Genomic DNA, 21847 nt, shown 5'->3' on the forward strand with positions numbered 1-21847 from the left:
TAGATATTAGCATCGCAGTCAAAGGCTAAGATGCTTGCTTTCTAGTATTTCCTTTTTAAAAAATCATGACCATTTCACATTAATATTGTTTTCTGACTTGGGTAAGCTTTGTACACATTATTTAGTTTGACCAATGCATGTTTCAATTAGTGTATTTAAAATATGAAAACACAGGACAGTACTCGATTTAAAAACAAACCAAAAAGCAGTTGAACGGTATTGTCTTTATTGTTTCACTGATTATAAACACGGTTGCACTAAAACACAAAAAAGTAAAACCACCACCCAGTAGCAACAGTGCCGTGGACAAAGAGTACACATTGGATTCGAAACAAAGCTCCCATTCACACCTGGACGTTTTTACATCACCAGTAAATATGCCACATGTCATATTGAAGTATTGGGTTCCATTCGGGCACAGACAAACTGACATCCAGGTAATTAAATAAGCCTCTGCATGTGTAGATCACAGATTTGATCCCTTGTTTTAAGCCCCATATGCTGGTTCAATAAAAATGCTACAAGCCAGATATTCGGTTGCAGCCATTTAAACTGTTGTACAAGCTTTCTTTATTACTGAACAAGGCTGTGATGTTAATTTTGTATTATTCTAAACAAACAAGAAAATACAGCTTGAAAAAGTATTTTAAAGTATGTGTTTTAACACAAATTTAAAAAATAAATATACAAAAATAGGCATGACCTGTAATTGAAATGTAACAAACTGCAACTATTTATTTGTGGGCAAATTTAAAAAGACAAACACTTTCTATATATACACAAATAATTCATACAATGTTTTCATATGGCAGAAACATATGGTAACATGAATGGAATAATCTATACACTTTATACACCTACACTTTAATTTCTGAAACACATACATACCACAAATTCAACATACAAAACAAGTATAAAAATACCAACTGAGAATTAACACACGAGTGCAAATCTGAAGTCGACGGTTCCCCTTCTTTACTATCACCTTCACATCAGTTTGATCCTAACACGGAACAGTTTAAACTGGTTTCAGAATTAATACAGTGCACTGAAATAAGCTTGGAGATGGTGCTCAAACCTAGCAGTTTCAATCTTTCTGTTGCCATTTTTCATGATGGAAGAACACAAGACCTACTGGAAGAAACCTTATTTAAGTGTATTAACACCTCTATACATCCAAGCACTGTTACTAGAGCTGGTCAGCACAAGACTGTTTGTCTTTAAATTGTCCAATTCATACTTGAGCCACTAGTAGATTTGGAAAGAAGTGCAGGTTAGGAGATACAGCAGCTTTCCCTCAGTGATGATTTATTGGCCACAAGCAGTCAGAGCTGCAGAAAGCCATCTAGTTTTTGCAGTTTGGCGGAAAGCATCCCATTCAGTGGCCTTGTTACTTTCTTACGCTTAACCTTCCGTACTGGTGGAGAGATATCTGCGAGAGGAGACTGAGGAATCATGTTAAGGAAAGAAAACGGAGTGGTTAAAAAAAAAAAAAAAAAAAAACCTTCCAAAGATACCCCACTATCAAATAATGCTTAGATACAAATGCTAAATTGGTGTGTGCAGGTGACCACTCTTGGTCTTTGTTCTAACCTTGTTCTAAACTGTTTAATGAACCAATTACACCTCCAGACCCTACAGTAGTTAATGATCTCATTTTACCTTTTAAACCTGGAGTGGAATGAACCTCCAGGACCGTGATTGGCCACCCCTGCTTTAAAACATTTAAAAAGGAAACCACAATTCCTACTTCCAAGTCAACTAATGAAAGTTTCACCACCAGGTGGCACAAGCAACAAAGTTGAGAAATCAAGAGGGGGGGGGGGGGGGGGGAGGGGGAGGAAACACTTCAAACATGTAGGTACTTTGAGCCAAAATACATGTTTTATATCACTATTAAATAACATGTTGTATATAGTGTTTCTGATAATAAATTACATGTTAAAGCAAGTGATTTGTTACTGCATTTAGGGCACTGCTAAAAAATAATATAATAAAGCCGTTTGAGATTAATAATTTATCACATTTTATTACCCCACAGGGAGCTTCCACTAAACTAAAAGTTACTAATCTGCATAGTGTAGTTTGCACCATTAATGGTGAAAGGGAAAGTAGCAGCAATTAACCACGTTATATGCTACAAGCTTTGCAGAGCCATTCTAGCTCATTTATTGATTAGGATACAGGTTGTATGAACTTCGTTCTTCCTCCAAGTCCATCAAAACCAGTTCTTATCTAGAAGAGGAATTTAAAAAAAAATTAAAAGGTTAGTTTTACTTGTAATTCTTAATTTTACCAGTAATACTTGTCATTCTTAATATCCTTTGCTAAAGTGTCACTTAAAGCTGCCAAATATAACCCTGAAAACACTGTGAAACTTGCTGTACAATGGAAGAAAATACAAGACTTCTAGACTTGGTTTGGATGGATAAATTGGTTGGAAGATTCTAGTTCTAGATTTATACAAGTGCATTTTAATAACTACCAGATTTAAAGCCATTATCTCAAAATAATGAGATTAAAATTAACTGTTTATTTAATTTTAGCGCCAGGAAGGACATGCTATTGAATAACCATTTAAAATTCAGATAACTATTGGAATATTCATTCATTTCCAAAACTTAATCAAAGCCATTATATGTAACACTATATTCAAATAATAATACCAGTATCATTTAGTTTTTAAATTTAAGGTATTCATTGAATTAGTTGTACTGACATGAGCCCCCAAACTAAAAGATCGCTAGAGATTTACATTTAAGTAAACTGTAAATGTTACCATTTGAAATGTCCAATAATAAAACTCCAGGTTTTACACAATTACAATTTAATTCTATTGAAGACAGCCTTGTTTCAAGTTAATCAAATTTGATTTTATAATACAAACGATCCAACATTAAGAAGAAATGTATTTTCCATGTTCCATCATAGTTTTCATTAAAATGTATTAAGAGAATCTCATTAGTGGGTTAAAACATTCATTATAAACAGCTGCTTGGGGCTTGTAGCGGATCCTGTTAGATTACACTTTTGCTATGGTACGTGGAAAATGTATTTGAAATCTGGAGTGCTGGGCTGCTGTGTGGAAGATTTGAGAAGGTTATTAGTTGGAAAACTGGTCTAAAAAAGTGTGTTAAATAGTGAGTTTGAGTAAGTCTGTGGTTAGAATGCTAGGCAGCAGTGTGGACTGTACACCAGAACCCACTTACAGCGCCCCCTTTGCCTCTCTGTGGATCAAGCAGACTTCCAAAAGTGTTCTTTCTGAAGAGCAGAGAGTTGCTTAGGAAGGGAGCGAGAACAATATCCTCCTCTGCTTCCTTGCCTTTGGCGCTCTAAAGAAAGGAACAATAGCAGGATATGAGAAAAATGAAGTAAACCTAGGCAGGAAATTATCCACTTCATACATCTTCCAGAGCCCAGATCAGCTGCCTGAACTCATTCAGTTGACACACTCACTGCAATATCTTGTATTAGTTAAGCCTGGGGTTCATTTCAAGCCATTTATTTATTTATTTATTTTTACCTTGTTTTCTATGGAGTACTTAGCAGGCTGGCTTGAGGCAGATCTAAGAATAAAAGACAAAAGGTGATGTATTATTTATACCACTGCAATATGCACATGGAATATAAAATACACATTTCAGCGACAAAAGAACAGTGAAACTGTTGAATTGTAGCATACAGTATATTGTGCAATTAGCAGACATTTGTTAGCAAACAAATTGAGATAGCAGGCAAATAAAAGGAGGTTTCGAATATGAATTTTGATCATTATTAATGAGATGCACTTGTGGAAAATTTTGGCACAGCTGTTAATGCAAGATGCTATACAGTAAGAATTGCTCCTTACTGCATGGCCTCCAGTCTGATCTTTTTGGAAGGGGCAGTGACAGGTTTCTTGTTTAGGTCCTCTGGGGTGGAGATGTCGAAGGTCATGTTAAGGTCAATGTCCTCGCTGTTCATTGGTCGTCGCAGGCAGGGCTGTTTCAACTGGACGGGTGCTGGACTGTCAAGAAAAAAAAAAGGACTTACCCAAATCCAGTTGTACCACACATATGAAAATGTACAAGGTTCCCTCAACTGTGGAATTACCCATTGTCTAAGGCTCTAATTCCAGAAAGCCATAAAAGGCTGTTAAGATTTGAGGTTCAACTTAATCTGATGCATTTCACCATTTGTATCCTGTCTCGCCACTGGCTATTTCTCAGTATTACAATCACTGACCTCTCAAAGACCAGCCGGCTGATGGCTTCATTGGTACGAGACGGTGTGCTCAAAGTCTTCTGCAGGAACTCCACTTTCTTCTTCAAACTCTGAGACAAACACACATGCATCCTTTAATTAAAATATGACAAGTGCTTCCAAAACATAGCCTTTAATGGCTCAACCGACCAGAGTTAGTACCTTATATACATTTACAGTGAAATAATGGTTTTGAAATAAATATCCATGGAAACTATTTCAATTCATGCAAGCCTTTTGAAGTTACAAATTGTTAATTCTCCAAGTCCCCTTCATTTGGATATATTGTGTATGCACTTTTAGAACATGAATTATAAAGAAACTCTCACCGTGATTTGTTTGTCAGCATTCACCAGTTCCTGCTGGGCTGCTTTCAAGTCGTCTTTTGTTCGATTCAGCTCCAATACAGCCTTATCTAACTGCAGAGTAAGCATGTAGTGCAGGTCATTGACCATGTGTTTGTTATTGTAACGTTGTAGTGTGATGGTGCTGCTACCACTATTAGTGAGAACCAGAGAAATCATATTCCTATGTATGACTAGGTGGCACACTCCTTCACATTTTTAAATCTAGGAAATAACATTTCTAACACGTACCATATGCTACAACAGTACTCGTAGTCTTATTCTAACCAAGGAATTTACCCCTTTAGTTGGTTTACCTTGCTGTTTGATGAAAACAGTTCTCTCTTGAGTTTTTCAGTCATCTCATTTGAGGTTCTGTGGTTTGTTTTCAGGTTTTCGTATTCTCTGGTCACGAAAGGATTAAAAAAGAACCTTCACTCAGAACTTCTTACAGCCATTACTAACCAATAATATGTTATGCATTAAAATGAATGTTCATACTAAAGATAATGTAAACAAATAAATAAAATAGAACCAGATTGCAGTTAACATATCACAAATAAATGTCACCCCATAGGAATAATTAATAAATAAAACAAAGGCTCAATAAGAGAAGTAAAATATAATTGGAAACATTAGCAAGTCATTTAATATCACTATTTATTACAGCTGGAATGCAAATCTGGTGTAGCTTTTACTTCTTGAGGGAGACGCAGTAGATGGAGAGCTGCTCGACAGCACTCTGGCCCACTCCCATATCCCGGATCATGGCCTCCACCTCCCCACGCTGGCCCTGGAGAAGTAGGTCAAGACTGTGGGGGAAACGAGACACAAACACTCTGGTTAGCATGGGCTGAAAAGTAATGCAAACAATACTTATTTCATTAAGATGAGTCTTGTGTCTTCTGTATATTTTTAGGTAGTATAGAAAGCCCCGAGGAAGATATTGCACTGCCAGTGCTTACTGAAACTAAAAACGACATCTTTGCGTCAACGTGTACTTTGAAAATGAATAGTGGAATAAATAGCTTATTTTTCAGTACATTTGTAAACGTGTGTTAATGAGATCACCAAGGCTCACAAATCATCTACAACAGTAGTTATCGTGAATGCTGTAAGCCTAATTCACATGATGCTGTGTGGCCTGATTAAGTAACAGGATTTATATATACACACACATCACTAAAAAGTGTTATACCTTGAAAGTACTTTAGACATGAGTGAAGGAGTGAGTGTACCTCTCAAATGTTTTCATCTTGGTCCTCAGGCGTCGTGTTTCCTCTTTTGCAGACTTGGTCTCATTCTGCTGGTTCTCCAGGTACTTCATCTGTTTCTAAGGGGTGGAGGAAAAGCGTGTCAGATGCCTTTTTTCACTCGCAATCAAAAAAATAAAACTGCTTATTATCCCAATGTTCTTGAAAGGTGGAAGAGGCTCTTACACTTAGCCTCCTGTTGCTACATTCCTTGAACAAGGATAACATGTTCATTTAGAAGTTTGGAAAAGACAATAAAATAATAATTAACCAGACAATCATATGGGAAAACATGAAAACCCCATCCCCTTTACCCTAAGGGTGGAGCACAACATTTCCTTCTCCTCTAGACTCCTCTTCAGGGACTCCAAGGTGGTGTTGCGGTGATTAACAGTCTCCCGCAGGGAGTCAATAATCTTCTGGCTTTCCCTCCACTCTGACTCTGCAAACCAAGACCTATATTAATACCTGGCTCATGAATGTCCACAGGTTCATCATTTCTGGATGACCTGTTCTCCAGATAAAAATACAAGTATGACATAATGCCTCCATACATCCCAGACTATTGCTGGGGGACAATAATACAACAAAATAAACTAGTGTGATCCAAACTACAGTACTATACATAGTCCTACTTTCATGACACAGAACACAATTACCTTAATTTGTATTGGTTAAGAATTTCCATGTTATTTGTGTCTATGGTTCAATAGTTACTTATAACCACAATAAAATCACATTTTGACTGCACCCAGTCTCCAAGATGTTGGTCATTTAAAACAAACAAAAAAAAAAAAAAAAAACACACACACACACACAAAAATAAAGGCTCTGCCTACCTTTTGTGCTGAGCAGCACCCGGATCCTGTCCAATTCATTCTGAAACATATTTGAATAATTAGTGTGACCAAGTACTTTTTATTTTAACATACGCCAGAGTGGAAAATATATTACTACACCAACATAATTCGATCCGCTGACAATTCAGACAGTTAAAATGTGTAGTCTTGTCACCCGACTCAAATTTGAAGAAGTCACACCTGTAGGCTCTCAGGGTCCAGAGTGGGGGCCCCCTCTTCCAATACTTGATCAAAGAACAGCTTGCTTATGATGTGTCTAGGGCTGACCTGATGGGCAGGGAGGGGAACAGAAGACTCTTGTAACAGGTTTCATACCAACACGGGACTATACGCTAACTTCATCTTTGACAACATTGAATTGGATGCTTCCTGACTAACGGTCAACAGTCTTACAACATTTTTTGTATAAAAAACATTAACAGAGGATGAATAGTGTCAATATTGCACAGCATTTGGGGTTGGTAATGCCATCTTCAAATTAGGTTACGATAACAGTTTTTGTACAGTGTCAAGTAATATACACCATGACTGTGCCACAAGGAGAATACTCAATTATTTTATTTAATAGCCTTTAAATGGCAGTGCTGACAACGTGCATTGTTTTCTATTTATAATTTAGATTAGTTTTGTTGTTGAAATGGCAGTACTACTTGGTGAATTACACAATTTGAAAAATAAAAAGGCACATTCTGCTCTTATTGCAGAGATAGAAGTCAGACTTGTGTTGCAGTTTGGACCATGTTTGTGAATATATGTAACCTAATTGAGTGGTCAAGAATTAGCACATTGCCCCTGAGACACAAATAAGAACTGCTGCAAAAGAAAGTTAAAATATAACAAGTGAAACTAAAATGGTTATATCAAATATTAAAAAGGTGCAAGGAAGATCTGTGGGATATTACAGTACCTGTTTCCTGCACTGTGGACAGGTTTTGGAGGGAGCTGTCTGGAACCACTGAAGAAGACTACAAACAAATAGGAAGATTATAAAGAATAGATTAAATCAACATTTCACAAAAAGAAAAAAACATTAACATCCTGAAGAAAAGCTCAAAATATTCCTTAGTAACCTGCATGGAGATATGAAGATGTACCAATACTTTACATAGAAAAAGTGAAACAAAGTGTGTGGCTGTCTCAGATTATGTGCAATAAACAAAAAGCTTCTGGAAACACTTTCAATATAAAGTTCCTATAGAAAAACAATTATAACTTGGCTTGCTTTTCTTGTGTACACCAGATGTGTCTCACTCACCAGTCATAATGAAAGGTGTGCCCGCAGTGTATAGCAGCCACATCTTTCGAGTTATCGAAATAATCTGAGCAGATGGTGCAGTATGCACGAATCGGCATTCTTCACAGCCTATGGAAAAAACAAAAATATATATTTTATATAGAAGTGATGATGTAATGTACTGAAAGTACAAAATGAGATTGATTTTTATATATGACATTAACTGTTTCACTATTGTTATTCATTTAAATTATTTAAACTAAAATGCAGAAACTACATTACTGTATACAATAAGGTATCCATAATCCTTTTATAGGCGCATGCTTGACTTTGGTAGCATCAGCATGCCAGGTGTATAAACTTCTCAAATCTAGTAATACGTAAAGTTAGGAGCAAAACACTAAAATCGTCTAATTGTAACTTGATGTATACTTCTAACATCCTGGATTAATGACGTTAAACTGCAGAATGGTCTTCCTACCAAAGAGTCGTCTTAGATATTCCATACGGTTACTCTGCTGTTTGTGTTTGTTTGTTCCATTTTTTTCAATAGGACCACTGACTGTAGCCTAAAACAAGAAAACCAGACGCCTAAGAGAATATAGCCTACTTGAATGTACTGTACTAATAGATATTCTAGATTATTGTTGTAAATTGAATATGCAAAGGCCATGCACAGCGCATTGAAACGTGCCATGCTGCATTATTTAAATACTATGGGGTTCTTATGGAATTCCGCAACACAAATATTGCGTGAGACGTAAACAGCGTTTTATTTTTATATTTCTTTTTTTCAGTTACATTTTTTTCCGACTTTATAGACCAAACACAACAGGAGAAAACATAAACAAACCAAAACGTAAGCACAACGAAATACCGACATACTTACAGATTTGTATTCCTTGGACATAAATGAAAACGGAATTAAATAAATAAACCTTAAAAAATATATAAATTCATCTCCAACGAATTACAAACTGGGACTACACTGTTTAAAACCGCCTACACATTGGCCTGCAGAATATATCATTCTCAGAAACATATACGCACTTCTCTTTACATAACCGATTTAGTGTCTCTGTTCAACTCGGTGGCTTTACGTTTAATGCGTAGAGCTTACTTCCGCTCTGTTTTTTTTTCTTGTGCCCGCGCTCAGTTCAAATTTATGCCAAACACGTTACACATTTCCGCTGTAGGCTGGCTCTCTGGCACTCTGGCTCTCTATTGGTTGGTTACTCAATGCGATGACACGTGTGAGGCAGAAACACCCTCAAACAAGAATTAAAACAATACCAGGCTGCCTAGATTACAGCTGCTGGACCAGCACATTTACAAAAGAAAGCATATTTACAAAATAGGACATTAATACATTGTATGTATGTAAACATATGATTATTAACAACAGTAATTTAATAGTATATTGAGTAACAATATAATGTCAAACTATTTTTGTGAAATATTTCCAAGCATCCTTTCGTACTTATATTTTGAAATAACTGATCAAGGCAACTTGCACATACATTTTTGGATAAACTAATATGCTGTTATTGAACATTATCATTTTGCATAGCTTTTTTTTTTTTAAATGGACGTAGCTATATTGTATTGGCATTGGTGGAACTCACCATTAGTGTTCTGTGTTTAATTTTGGAGCATTTTGTTAACTGCCAGCTGTTGAATTTGCCATTCATATATTGACCAACATTTTCAAATTACTTTCAATGAGATTTGTGGTGGTACTTAATATGCTAAAGCTTATCAGAGTAGAACTTCCCTTATTTATATGACTTTGCTATAGTATAACATAGAAACATGTATTTACCCTAAAATGATCTTGCTGAAGTACATTTAAGGTAGCACTCTGTTCTGTAGCACATCCTTGCTCTGACTGAATTGGTAACAGTCCTGTTTGCAAAACAGATTCTCTTTGGTGGCAAGTATACCCCATAGAGTGGTAGTTTTGATTTAATTTCTTTGCTTGGTGCGAATTTTTGCACATTTGCAGACAATCATCACAGCCAGCATTGCTATGAGGCAACACTAAGGAATTGTTCATGACTTTGGAAAGCAGTGGAAACTGTGGTCTCCAAGACACTGTACTTTTTAGTTAACTCATCTTGTTCCAAAAGACATCCACTAGCATTGATTCAGTTTCAAAATGGTGAGCTTTTCGAGAAGAGCTCTGGTAGCTTCCTTGTACAACTTTACTGATTCTTCCTCTTCATTAATATACTGCACTAGTAACACCAATCCTTTGCCAGCTTTATCACGGCTTGCATTAATACATATGTATTATCTAATACAGTATAGTTAGCAACATGTCTTTTAAATATAATTTGCAAAGTCTGGCAAACTGTACAGAACTCATATTACCACTCTTACACCATTTCTTCATTCCATGATATTTTTTTTGTGTCATGCCTAGAACACTTGTGTTTCTTTTGTTTAACTTTTGTACGGTGCGATGAGCAGATGCAGAGCAGGGTCAACTGCATGGGTTATGTCGTTTAATTTTTGAATGTGGCATAAATGGCAGCTTTTGTTATTTTTATGCAGGAGATAGCATTATTAAAGATTTGGTCAGTCGAGAGGCAACAGGTGAATACTGCATGTGGCCGTCTGCAAAGAATCCCTGCAAGAACAGTTGTGCTCAATCGTGTGGTGCATCGTTTCTGATGTACACAACATGATGTGATAAGGACAATGTTGAGATCACCAAAATCATTGTCATGGACGTTAGTACATTGGCAACCAAGCACACCATTCTTGAGTTTGACAAGGTTTTTGCTCTGTACTGCCCTCTGCAGGGTTTAACATTCAATAATATTTGCCTACCGAAAGTAGTCCTTAAAGGTTTATTCTAGTGTTTCATCAGCACTTTTGTTTCAACTAGGTTCTAAATGCTTACTTTAAGTATACCAAAATACAGGATCTCTAATTATAACCAAGAATATATGAAATATGTTTATGGTAAGTACTGTATGACTAATGCATCAATAAAAAAAATAAAAAAATAAACATTTGAAAAAAAACAAACCCAAATAGTTCAGTTTAATTAAAGCAACACCTGGTCTAGTAGTTCTCCTTAAGAATGATGCATCACTAGATAAGTCCTGATCTTCCTGACAGACACAGTAGGTGAATTTATTAATAAAATATTTTAAGGCGGATTGAGCGAAACATTTCCTTTCAAGAGTGTCCCGGGACAGGACATGGCGAGGAGTGCAGTTTTAAATGCCGTTTCGAAATCCTTTGAACTTCATCCTCCACAAAAAGTCCTGCCTTGAGAAATCCATCAAAGAGAGTAGGAGTATAATTGTTTTTCAAGGCTATTCAGTGCTTCAGGTTTCTTACTGTAGGAATCCTTACTGGAGCTTTTCAAAGTTCACCCGTACATACCTATGTTGTTAGGGGCGCTACTCTGTAAAGGTTCAGTTTCTTACATTGATATTCCTTGCTCTGCTAAAATAAAATTCCTTGCCGTGTGGGTTAGCTGCATTGTTCTATAGGTTACTTCATCAGAAAACCCACATATATAAATTCATTGTAGTTTTAAAGCACAGGAAACAAAACCAGTGGAGGTTCAATGATTTAACTGCTATTTAAAAAAAATAAAAAATAATATAACCTATTCAGGGTCACTTAAGCACCTGTAACCTCTTCATGACTTAAAGACTGGATTTCTGAAAATATGCACCATGATGTTTTTAATATACCTTATGGGGTCTTACAACTTTAACAACACAAGAGACAAAAAAAAAAAACCTGACAGAAGAAACAACAGCAAGAGTCCAATGAAGAAATCTTTATTACCATCAAATGATATTCTAATAAACATTGGCTAGAACAAGGGATACAGAGGGCTTTTAAATAAGAAACATGACCCACCAGTTCATCGTTCAGTTCATTCCAATAAATAAATAAACAAATAAATACATTCAGAAAACAGAATATTGCCCAACATGGTGTCTAGGTTATGCAACAGAAAAGTACTGTATTAAAAAGCTGACAAAAACAAACTGTTATAATCAAATACTTTTTCAAGCAATTTTCAAGAAACACAAAGCTAGACTTCATGAATCTTAGTGATAAACTGTGCTGTATTGCTTAATGTACAGAACTAATTAGCAGCCATTTCACTTGTGTAAATTACTTATATAAAGGAACATTGAGAAATTACTTCAAATGAATGCGTGTGAATTAAAGGAATTTAAGAATAAATTTAAGAATCCTAAATAAAAATAAAAATGGTACAAATCTGTTAGTAACATACTGTATATCCTGCCACGACTCTAAATACAAAATCAGGACAGAACATCATGACCTACATCCACAGTATGTAGAAATAAAAGACTTACTGACAGGCAAGACCAGAATTTTGGAAATTAGGCCGTCACCTGTTCTAAGGCTTGACCACTTTTACCTGTGTCACTAATAATATATTTAGACATGAGGCTGCTTCAGATGTACAGGTATCATAGTCTATAATGGCTGTCTATTGAGCCACAGGATTTATTACAACGTTTAAGGTAATGTATTAAATTTAAAAAAGTAATGCTTTAGGAGTGTTTAATGGTCTATGGAATATATGACAGGTGTGCTGCTGATGTAAAACACTGAGTGCTAATGCTTCTTGGCTGCCTCGGCAGAGACTCTGTCTGAAGCACTTTTCAACATTGCTTTGGAAATGCAGGATAGACTGCTTTCTGTAACACAAAACAAAAAGGCCATCCAGTACAAGGAGATCCCCTTTTCGAGTAGTTCCTGTTTTTCCCCTTAACCTTTGAGTTAAGATGCAGTATTAGTTTTTTTTAGTTTCATTGTTTTTTTTCTCAACCCAAATTTAAACAAATAAAATAAAGAGGCACAGTAGCTTTTTTGTTAAAATTAATAAGATAGTAAGCTTGTGTCCAAGAGCAAAGTTTAAGTATATGTTTTTTAAGTATATATTTTGTTGTTTTTGTTGTTTAGAGGAAGAAAGAAGCAGCAGATTATCTGCAAGTCAAAGACCGGGCCTACAAACTAGCAGGGCCCTGCCACTGTACAGAAAGAGTCATGAAGGACAGGATAAACACAAAAGAAAAGAGTTCCCAGTCGTTTGTCCAGAAGAGAAGGCTGACATCTGATGGACAGAGATTTGTTGGACTTGGGAGACAGAAACATACAGGTATTTGAGTTTAGTTCTGTATTTGCACAGAATTATGTGCATATAATATGAAAATGGGTAAGTGCGTTGGTGGCCTACATATGTGTGTATACATGTCTGTATGTATCATGCTTTATAATAAATGGTCCCTTACTAGGATGTACTGCTACGTTCCTACAGTACTTCAATAAATAATTGCAAATGATAAAACCAATAATAAATAAAATAAGTTAAAATGGTTTACCAATCCGCACCTGGTAGAACTTAAAAACAATACGAAATAAAAACAATACTATATATACAGCAATACCTATAGCTCCCATACACCCAGTAGTACAGTGTATATGATTATTTAAGGGGTCATCATTATGACTACATTTTCTGGACACTTCCTCATCTAAATCAGTACAATTACACACTGATATACCATACTTTCCTTCATTTATACTTGTGATTATCTATGTGTTTTATATTTAATGCATGTGAATGCTTGCACATGCATTTTCACATGTGCATGCATTGGAGTTTTATGGACAACTGTACTGTATGTTCATCAATATTTAAATATATTTCTAAATTATTTCTGTAACAGGCTGCTCACAGTGTCTTCCTCTGAAGTCAATCTATCTATCTATCTATCTATCTATCTATCTATCTATCTAGCTAGCTAGCTATCTATCCATCCACAGTATCTATATATATATGTATCTATGTATCTATCTATCTATCTATCTATCTATCTAGCTAGCTATCTAGCTAGCTAGCTATTTATCTACAGTGACCCTGTAAATATATCCATTTACACGGTCAGTCCATCAATCTCTCTTTGCAATTTAAGCCCAGTTGTTGTTTATTTTATCATGAAAAGCATGGAATTTGGAGGGAATGCAAATATAGATATGTATATGTGTGCGATATACTTACATATTTATGTTTATTTACATGGCTGAGGCTTATACCAGATCTTTATCCATCAGTTGCTTACAAACAATGTGCAATGTATAAGAAATTTCAAAATGCATTCCAGTTTGGCTACTTCTACAGAGTTTTGTTTACAGCAGCAAGTTAAGAGCAGTGTCCCCAATCTGCAGGATGCCTGTGTAAAACTGCAGCCTAGAAAAACAAACATGTTCCCCTGTGTTAGAGGCAATATGATTGCAATACATAAGTCTGAATAAGAAACTTCATTGTGTTAAACATGCAAGTAATTCAGTTGACTCCAACTCATTTTCAATGGGTTTTAACCCAAAACATTACAGTGAATAGAATAAAAAATCAAATCTCAGTAACAATCTAATACTAAAACGTGAGACTTCCATTAAAAGAAAAGCTGCATTTTACAAAGTGATATTGGTGGTCAAGTAGGATCTCTCTCCCCTTTGCTCAATCAGGATTTTTTTTAGTCTCTGCAGTTTTACTTAGAAGTGCCCATGGTTAGTTCAGTTTGTCAGGCCCCGATGGGTTTAAAACAAAAAGTGTTTCAAATAAAAGTTTTAAAATAAAATAAAATAAAATAAAAACATCTTCACTGCATCAATAAAAATGTCAATTAAAAAAAAAAGTATTTACATTCAATCAGGGATGTTAAGTCTGTAGAGCCAATGTGTAAACAGCAGTCCAAGCCTACAAATAAATAACCCTAACCCTAACCAAACCTGCTCTACACTACACTATATATTATATATTAAGCCGACAGAAAAGTCAAAGAAGAACATGACAGTTAGTTAGAACTGAATAGCCAGCAGTGGATTCAGCTGAGTATCTCATTTATGGTGCAACAGAACTCAAAACCAATCCGAATGATTGAAAGTACAACAAAGATAACGCATGAAGAAAAATAAATGAAGCTATTTACTCCCTCTTAAGACTACACTGAGTGGAAGCAGTAGCAACAGTTTTCACTTAGCTTAGTTTCACAAAGCAGCCTGCAAAAATAGGCGGTTATTCTGGAGCAGAAAAAAGGCTCTTTTAAAAGAATCAAAGAAAAGAAAAAAAGCACTATCCATTAGGCATCCTTCCACAGAGATGGGACACTGCCTCTTTAAACTCGATACTAATTCTGCTGCGTGAGAGAGTTTAGCGGATTCAGCGTCACCATGCCAGCGGCTATATTACAAAGAAGAGTGGGGCTGTGTGGCGCTTTAGCCATTCTGCTCGTCACAGGCTTCCACAGCAGGCTCAAGGGGGGCGGCTGTTTCCCCATTACATCGTGAAGACGCTGCCTCTTCCTCTTCCATCACACCCACTTGGGCGGAGCTGTCAAGCTGGGCGGGGCTGTCCTCCTCTGGGCTGGCTGGTTTGTTCTCTGGCTCTGCGCTCGGGGGCTCTGATGGTGTTGGGGCTTCACTGCTGCCCGGGCTGCTCTCTGACTCTGTGGCCGTGGGGGTATCGTTGGAGGCTGGTGCAGCAGGGTCTGCTGATGCCGCTGGTGCCTCTGGGTCTGCCGGGGCAGCTGGGGCTGCTGGAGCTGCTGGAGCTGCTGGAGCAGTGGCTGCTGACGCACTCTGTTCAGGGGCCCGCAGCCGCTTCATGATTGTGGTCACCCGCACCGCTTTCTGTGGGGCACAGAGGAAAGAGATGAACAGGGTGCTGTACGTCAGCACATTTTAATATTCTCAAATGCTCACCAAATTATCTGCATTATCTAATTGTGTATAGCCATACATACAGTATTTGGTAAATAGAGAATAATGCATGGGGTAATGTGTAAATAAGTGTAATTTATCCAAGCACCCCACCCTGAGGGTCTGCATTAAATTCTCATTTATCACACACTACCCCATGCAGTATTTTTTATAATCTGTGGTGAGCAATTTTTTTTGCTGGCTGAGCAGCGAGCGAGAGAAGACAGCAGCTATGTGATGTACGGCTGGAATTCCTTTCAGTTTGACAAGTCGCGCTGGGGTCACACTCTGTTTCTGGTGTTAATGTGTTTGCTATATCAGCCCACTGAAAAAACTGCTCACCAGTTATTGTATACCAAAACTATGAAGTGTTTATCACCTTCCACTTTGCTTTGGCGAAGTTCTTTTCAATCTGTGCGCAGACACCGTCTTTTATGTTTTTGTCTGATGCAGCATTCCCTGAAATCCTGCAGAAACAGTTTTTAGTGGTTCATCAACAATACAAACAATACATTATGCACATATCTCTGAAAAAATTTAAAAAATACGTAGCGGGAAAAAACATTGGAAACGGTTTACCACAACCCAAATATACTGACCATGACCATTTCAATGTTTTTTTTTTTATTTTTTTTTTTTTATTATTCTTCACAGTAATGTAAAACAAGGCACTAAATCATGTTGCAGGTAATAATTTGTAAAAGCTATGACTAGGGATATCATATTAAGTAAATATGTAATGTACCTTCACTTTTAAACTGTTTAATATAGATTTACCACTCATGATTGATGGCTTCCTGTGTTGTCAGTCTTTGGTCTTGGTCCACCTCCATCAACCGGTTCACCAGCCCCTTGGCTGCAAACAATGAAAGAAGACACTGTGAACAAGGCAATTATTTCACAGTCTGGACTAAAGCAGTTCAGTTAGAAAGGGACTATTTACACTTATTTACATTCAAATCCAATAAAGCACCCTAGTCCATAAACATTTACAGATCCAGATTAAGATAATCAATATTGCCCTTTATGTTTATTAGTACCGTATGTTTACTATAATGGAAGTAATCTGTGGCTTTGAGTAGTCAACAACAGTTTCAGGAATATTAAACTGTATTTTATTCATAAAAACAGACTTTGAAAAGAATACTAGATCATGCGGTTAGGTTTTTTGTTTTTTGTTTTACCTGAATCAGAAATATCATCCCAGTATGGGGAATCAAACTCATAGTCTCCCGCCAGGATTTTACGAAACAAGTTCTTGTCGTGATTCTCGTAATCTTCATCGTCAGTTTCATCATAGAATGGTGGATTACCTGATAGCCTGTGAACATCAAAAACAGTTCATCTCAATACAGCAACACTAGACTTCCCTCTTCGAGTTTCACAGATCCTGATAAGCACTTAAGATTGGACTAACATCTGTTAATAACGGTACAGGAATACTTACAGTATGTACATGATGACTCCAATAGCCCAGCAGTCAACTGGCCTTCCATATCTCTGCCTGGCAACCACTTCTGGAGCTGAGGGCGAAGACATTATCAGGAGTTATCATCAGCAAAAAAATAATTGTTATTGTTACCTTTGATTCTAGTATTTCCACTCCTAATTGTAGTTTCTCATTTTATGCACTAATTTAACTATTTATATTACCGTTTAATATAACAAATAAATAATAAAGCAAAGCCCATATTGACAGCTTTTGTATCCATTTCCCACCTGCTGTCCAGACCTACAGCACATTTTTTAAGATAACCAACTGGACACCCACTCCCATCCAAAAAGCCTTCCCTGATGCCCCACTCTTACCCAGGTACTCCGGGGTGCCACAGGGGTCCTTGATGAGCCCATTCGTCAGCTTGGCCAGATGGAAATCACTGATGACGATTTTTGAGTTCTTTAGACGATTGTAGTAAACCAAGTTCTCCAGCTGAGATAAGAGGGAATAAAATACTCAGGTTTTTCTTCTTTAAACTCTTAAAATATATTTTATTCCCTTCACTATGCACGGAAGGCTGGTATAATGTTGTAAACCGACACCGAGAATTATGTGTTCTTATAACATATTAACCCCCCCTGTGTTACCTTCAGGTTCCTGTGGACGATGTGCAGGGAGTGAAGGTATGCCACAGCCTCCATCACCTGCCGAATGACGTTGCTGGTGTCTCGCTCTGAATAGTAACCCTGGTCCAGGATCCAGTCAAACACCTCCCGGCCTGTGGCACTGTGGAGGGACAGGCAAAGTATGTGTAGGGGGGCCATGCTCTGTACGATCCAGAGCATGTGGTACTACCTTCATTAGTAACATTACAGAAATATTTGAACCAGGTGTGGATACGTGTGTCTAATCCTACAGTTATTATTAAAACAGGCATTGCCTCATGGTCATCATTTGTCAACACAGGGACACTTACAGTTCGAGAAATATGAAATACTCTTTTCTGGTTTCAAAGACGTCCACCAGCTGAAGTATGTTGGGATGCTTCACCCTGGCGGAGAAACAGAGAGAGGGGATGGGAAGGATAGAAAAGAGACAGTAGCTTACAAACTGCAAATCATTTCACTAAAACCAAGGATAGATTGCACTCTTTCAGCCATAATAGATTTTGTACATACATCTAGAAAACTCCTTAGTCAATTCTTTCTCACAATTTATTGATAATATCATAATCTGGGGGCATACTGTATGTAAGGGGGGCTGTAAGTCATGGGAATGTCATTTTAATGTCACTGATAACTCAAATGTAGTTTTTACAGCCATAGAGGGTTATGCCAATGACACACTTGCTTTACTCTTCAGTTTTTAAGCTTGATGATATATCATCTTTCCTCATAAGACTAAAAACAAGCTGGAGGAAACTCACATCTTCAGGATGACAATCTCATTTTTGGCAGCTTTTCGGACTTTCCTCCCATCCTTCTTCAGAAACTTCTTGCAGGTGCTCATTTTCAAGGTCGCTTTGTCTTTGGCCCGGAAGATTTCGCAAAACTCCTCCCTGTGGTGAGGAAATCAAGGGGATTGATTGATGTGTCCCCTCAAAGGAACCTTCTTTAAACCAGGTATGTTCAGATTAGCAGTGTTTGAGTTGTTCAGTGCTCTCTCTTTGTAACACGTCATGGCTTTATGTGGACTGTGAGATTACTGTGCGGGTTCTTGTTATTATTATTATTATTATTTATTTCTTAGCAGACGCCCTTATCCAGGGCGACTTACAATTGTTATGTATATCACATTATACATTATTTCACATTATACAGATGTCACATTATTTTTACATACAATTACCCATTTATACAGTTGGATTTTTACTGGAGCAATCTAGGTAAAGTACCTTGCTCAAGGGTACAACAGCAGTGTCCCCCACTGGGGATTGAACCCACAACCCTCCGGTCAAGAGTCCAGAGCCCTAACCACTACTCCACACTGCTGCCCACAGTTGCAGTTGTATGTATAAGCAAGTGTTTTATATCTTGTACTCCCAGAGCAATTAAAAATTGATAGTATTCTGTTATGTTGCTGTTCCAGATCTAAATTATTTTCCATAAAGCAATGTCCTGCTTGTAAGGAGAAAATCCCATTACAAACACTATCTAGTGGATTTTCGCACAGTTCAATGGGCAAATCATTACAGCGTGTCAGTTGGTATCTTTGCTGTAAACGCTAAAATTTAAGCAGAAAATAAAATATTTTCATTAATTTTGGGTAGAACAGAAAACATTATGGTTCTGCATGGCTAACACAAAAATAATGTATGCTTGAGAAGACATATAACCAATGCCATCGCTCATTGTTTTTGTGTAACCTACTTAGAATCTCTATGAAACAGGCATCACAAGGGAAGCAACATAACATAACAATTACCAGTAGTGTATGTTGAAGGAACACTGAGGGGGTGATATCATGAAGTAAAAATGCAAAGTACAGCGATTCATACTCACGTTTTAACGATCTGTCCCAAGTCATACTTTTCGGTCACCTCAGAAGGATTGTTATAATCCTTCTTCTCCCCCAGCGTTAGACAGCCAAACGGCATGGCCTTCTCCTGCCCTGCAGCAGAAGACACAGCCAGCGGGTCAGCACCAGAACACAACAGGACTGCATGTATAGCACAAGAAATAGATTTTATACTTGACCTGTACTTGCTAATGCTTCAGATAATTAATACAATGTGCAATAGGAAAACAGATTTCTGCTGAGCTTGTTCATATGATCTACGTCTGTTGTTGACGCGATTTACAACTCATATCTAGACAAACCAAAACCAAGTCATAATACTGTTCAAGACCTTTAGAGTGAGCGGATCAACATCAGCCAACAACAGTTCCTGCAAACTGGAATTTAAACAGGACTGTCTATATTTTATATATAAAAGTGGACATAAGGATAAAGGTTAATTCAAATTTACTAGGCTTCAGATTTTAACCATTCTAACAAAAAACTATGCTTTAGACATACCAATGGGGTATATAACTGTCACATATTATATATAATATATATGTTGGCCAGCTGGCTCTTTGAGCTAAAATATATTATTGTGTTTTATACATAATATCATCCTACAAAGGAAATGAACGGAGGAAGTGAGAGGCGGACTGGAGTATTACACCAATCCAGGAGGGCAAGACAGGCGGATAATAAACTTAAGAGACTGACGGCACAGAGAGCTAAGTATCGTTCTCATCAAAACTTTATAGATACTTGTAAAGATAATGCAGTAAAAGAATGAACTAATTAACTTCAATAAATATATAACATTTAAATAAATAAACAAAATTCATTCAAAAGTTGTGCATGCTGATGCGCTGGGGAGGCCAAATCTAGACTGATTCTCAGAGCCAGCATTGCATGATATAATAAAAATATAAGTTTATATAAAGTAGTGTTAATTAGAATTAATACAGATTCAAAGATAGAAGTAAAAATGATGTCACAATATATAGAACACCATTACATCATGTAAGAATAAATCATGAATTTGAATGTAAACAATAACAAGTAGTTGTCATGCCGTCAAAAACCTATAAATACCTCCAATGTTTTGATTCAAACACAGGCTCCCTTGAGAAAGATATGTACAACATATCGAAACGTTGGGCAGCTGGCTCTTTGAGCTAATATATATATATATATATATATATATATATATATATATATATATATATATATATATATATATATATTATTTCTTTGACCTCATGCCATTGCATAACTAATAGGACTCACATGCCTATGTCTAACAGCAATATATAGTACTGGACATCATTTATGTGCAATACAGCAAATGCCTGTCATCAGAGAACACCACAAAGCACATCAGACCTTCCAAATCGGTAGAATTGAGCAATTCATAATTGTGCAATATTTAAGATTGTCTGCGCAGGTAAAAGCACTGAGAGACTGGGAGATGTCAATGACAAAATCATTAGAGCAAAATCTCTCCAGTTAATATCATTCACAAAATGTGTTTTGCAGTCAGTAATAGCAGAGCAAGAGCAGGGTGGCTGAATGCTGCCGTCATTCCAGCTGGAAGCTGCCCTGGCTAAATTCAGTTTTTAGTGCTAAAACCTTTCGAGTTTTCAGGTACTTATTGTTTAGGATAATTGTATGACTGTCACAAGATGCTACAGAGTACAGATAATTGGGAGCTTATATTGAACAAGTACTGTATCTCATGATTAACAAGTGAAAAAGTGTAAAAATGTCAAGTAGTGCAAATCTCCTCTCGTTAAATGTAAAAAGTGGTCATCAGGCACATCTTAGAATGTAAAAGTTTTAGGTAAAGCATGCTGAAATATCCAGTAAGAGTGAATGGCTACTGGTTTAAAACTGGTCTGAGCTGGTTGTAGAGCTTTTCAGCTGGTAAAGGCATTTCATATGAAAGTTTTGTTTTAATAGGACTTACATGAATGAACGACACTTCAATTGAAACATGTCTTTGACTTTTGATTTTGGGCTGAAACAGTAAGCAACAGTGAATAAGAAGAATGTTCCTCACCAAACCAAACAATGACTTGAAGATTGGATAGTGAAGTGTGTTGCATGTTGTTTGTATATTATTAAAAAAGAACAGTTTACTAAGAGAAATGTATCATATAATAACAACAATAACACTGCTATCTTTGGTGATATGAAAGCTCCACTGT

The 21847-nt window shown here is 36.8% G+C and overlaps 2 protein-coding genes across 4 annotated transcripts in view; both read right to left on the reverse strand.

Annotated features, from left to right (window-relative positions):
* Positions 1 to 209: 209 nt before the first annotated feature.
* Positions 210 to 9086, reverse strand: LOC131697723 (E3 ubiquitin-protein ligase TRAIP-like). 3 transcript variants are annotated; one of them, XM_058988733.1, is made up of 17 exons: positions 8823 to 9086; positions 8415 to 8502; positions 7955 to 8062; positions 7607 to 7664; positions 6880 to 6966; positions 6679 to 6718; positions 6154 to 6281; positions 5825 to 5919; positions 5285 to 5398; positions 4904 to 4991; positions 4572 to 4661; positions 4225 to 4313; positions 3851 to 4006; positions 3524 to 3566; positions 3210 to 3332; positions 2185 to 2235; positions 210 to 1445 (listed from the first exon to the last, which is right to left on the reverse strand). In XM_058988733.1, exons 3-17 carry the CDS (start codon positions 8050 to 8052, stop codon positions 1326 to 1328), a joined length of 1380 nt encoding a protein of 459 aa, XP_058844716.1. In that variant the 5' UTR covers positions 8053 to 8062; positions 8415 to 8502; positions 8823 to 9086; the 3' UTR covers positions 210 to 1325. The 3 variants fall into 3 exon arrangements, with proteins under 3 accessions (XP_058844716.1, XP_058844714.1, XP_058844717.1); XM_058988731.1 differs by lacking the exon at positions 8415 to 8502; XM_058988734.1 differs by lacking the exon at positions 8415 to 8502 and having other exon boundaries at positions 8984 to 9066.
* A 2637-nt stretch (positions 9087 to 11723) lies between these two features.
* Positions 11724 to 21847, reverse strand: part of LOC131697724 (caM kinase-like vesicle-associated protein) — a 38907-nt gene continuing 28783 nt past the window's right edge. The window contains exons 2-11 of the mRNA XM_058988735.1: positions 19643 to 19751; positions 18568 to 18699; positions 18118 to 18192; positions 17789 to 17927; positions 17513 to 17633; positions 17151 to 17226; positions 16888 to 17024; positions 16481 to 16559; positions 16083 to 16170; positions 11724 to 15634 (exon numbers count right to left, since the gene is read on the reverse strand). Of these exons, the coding sequence (XP_058844718.1) occupies positions 15221 to 15634; positions 16083 to 16170; positions 16481 to 16559; positions 16888 to 17024; positions 17151 to 17226; positions 17513 to 17633; positions 17789 to 17927; positions 18118 to 18192; positions 18568 to 18699; positions 19643 to 19737 (1356 nt within the window). The 5' untranslated portion in view covers positions 19738 to 19751 and the 3' untranslated portion in view covers positions 11724 to 15220. The remainder of the gene's footprint in view (positions 15635 to 16082; positions 16171 to 16480; positions 16560 to 16887; positions 17025 to 17150; positions 17227 to 17512; positions 17634 to 17788; positions 17928 to 18117; positions 18193 to 18567; positions 18700 to 19642; positions 19752 to 21847) is intronic.

This window comes from Acipenser ruthenus, chromosome 16 (assembly GCF_902713425.1).
Source record: "Acipenser ruthenus chromosome 16, fAciRut3.2 maternal haplotype, whole genome shotgun sequence".
Taxonomy (NCBI): domain Eukaryota; kingdom Metazoa; phylum Chordata; class Actinopteri; order Acipenseriformes; family Acipenseridae; genus Acipenser; species Acipenser ruthenus.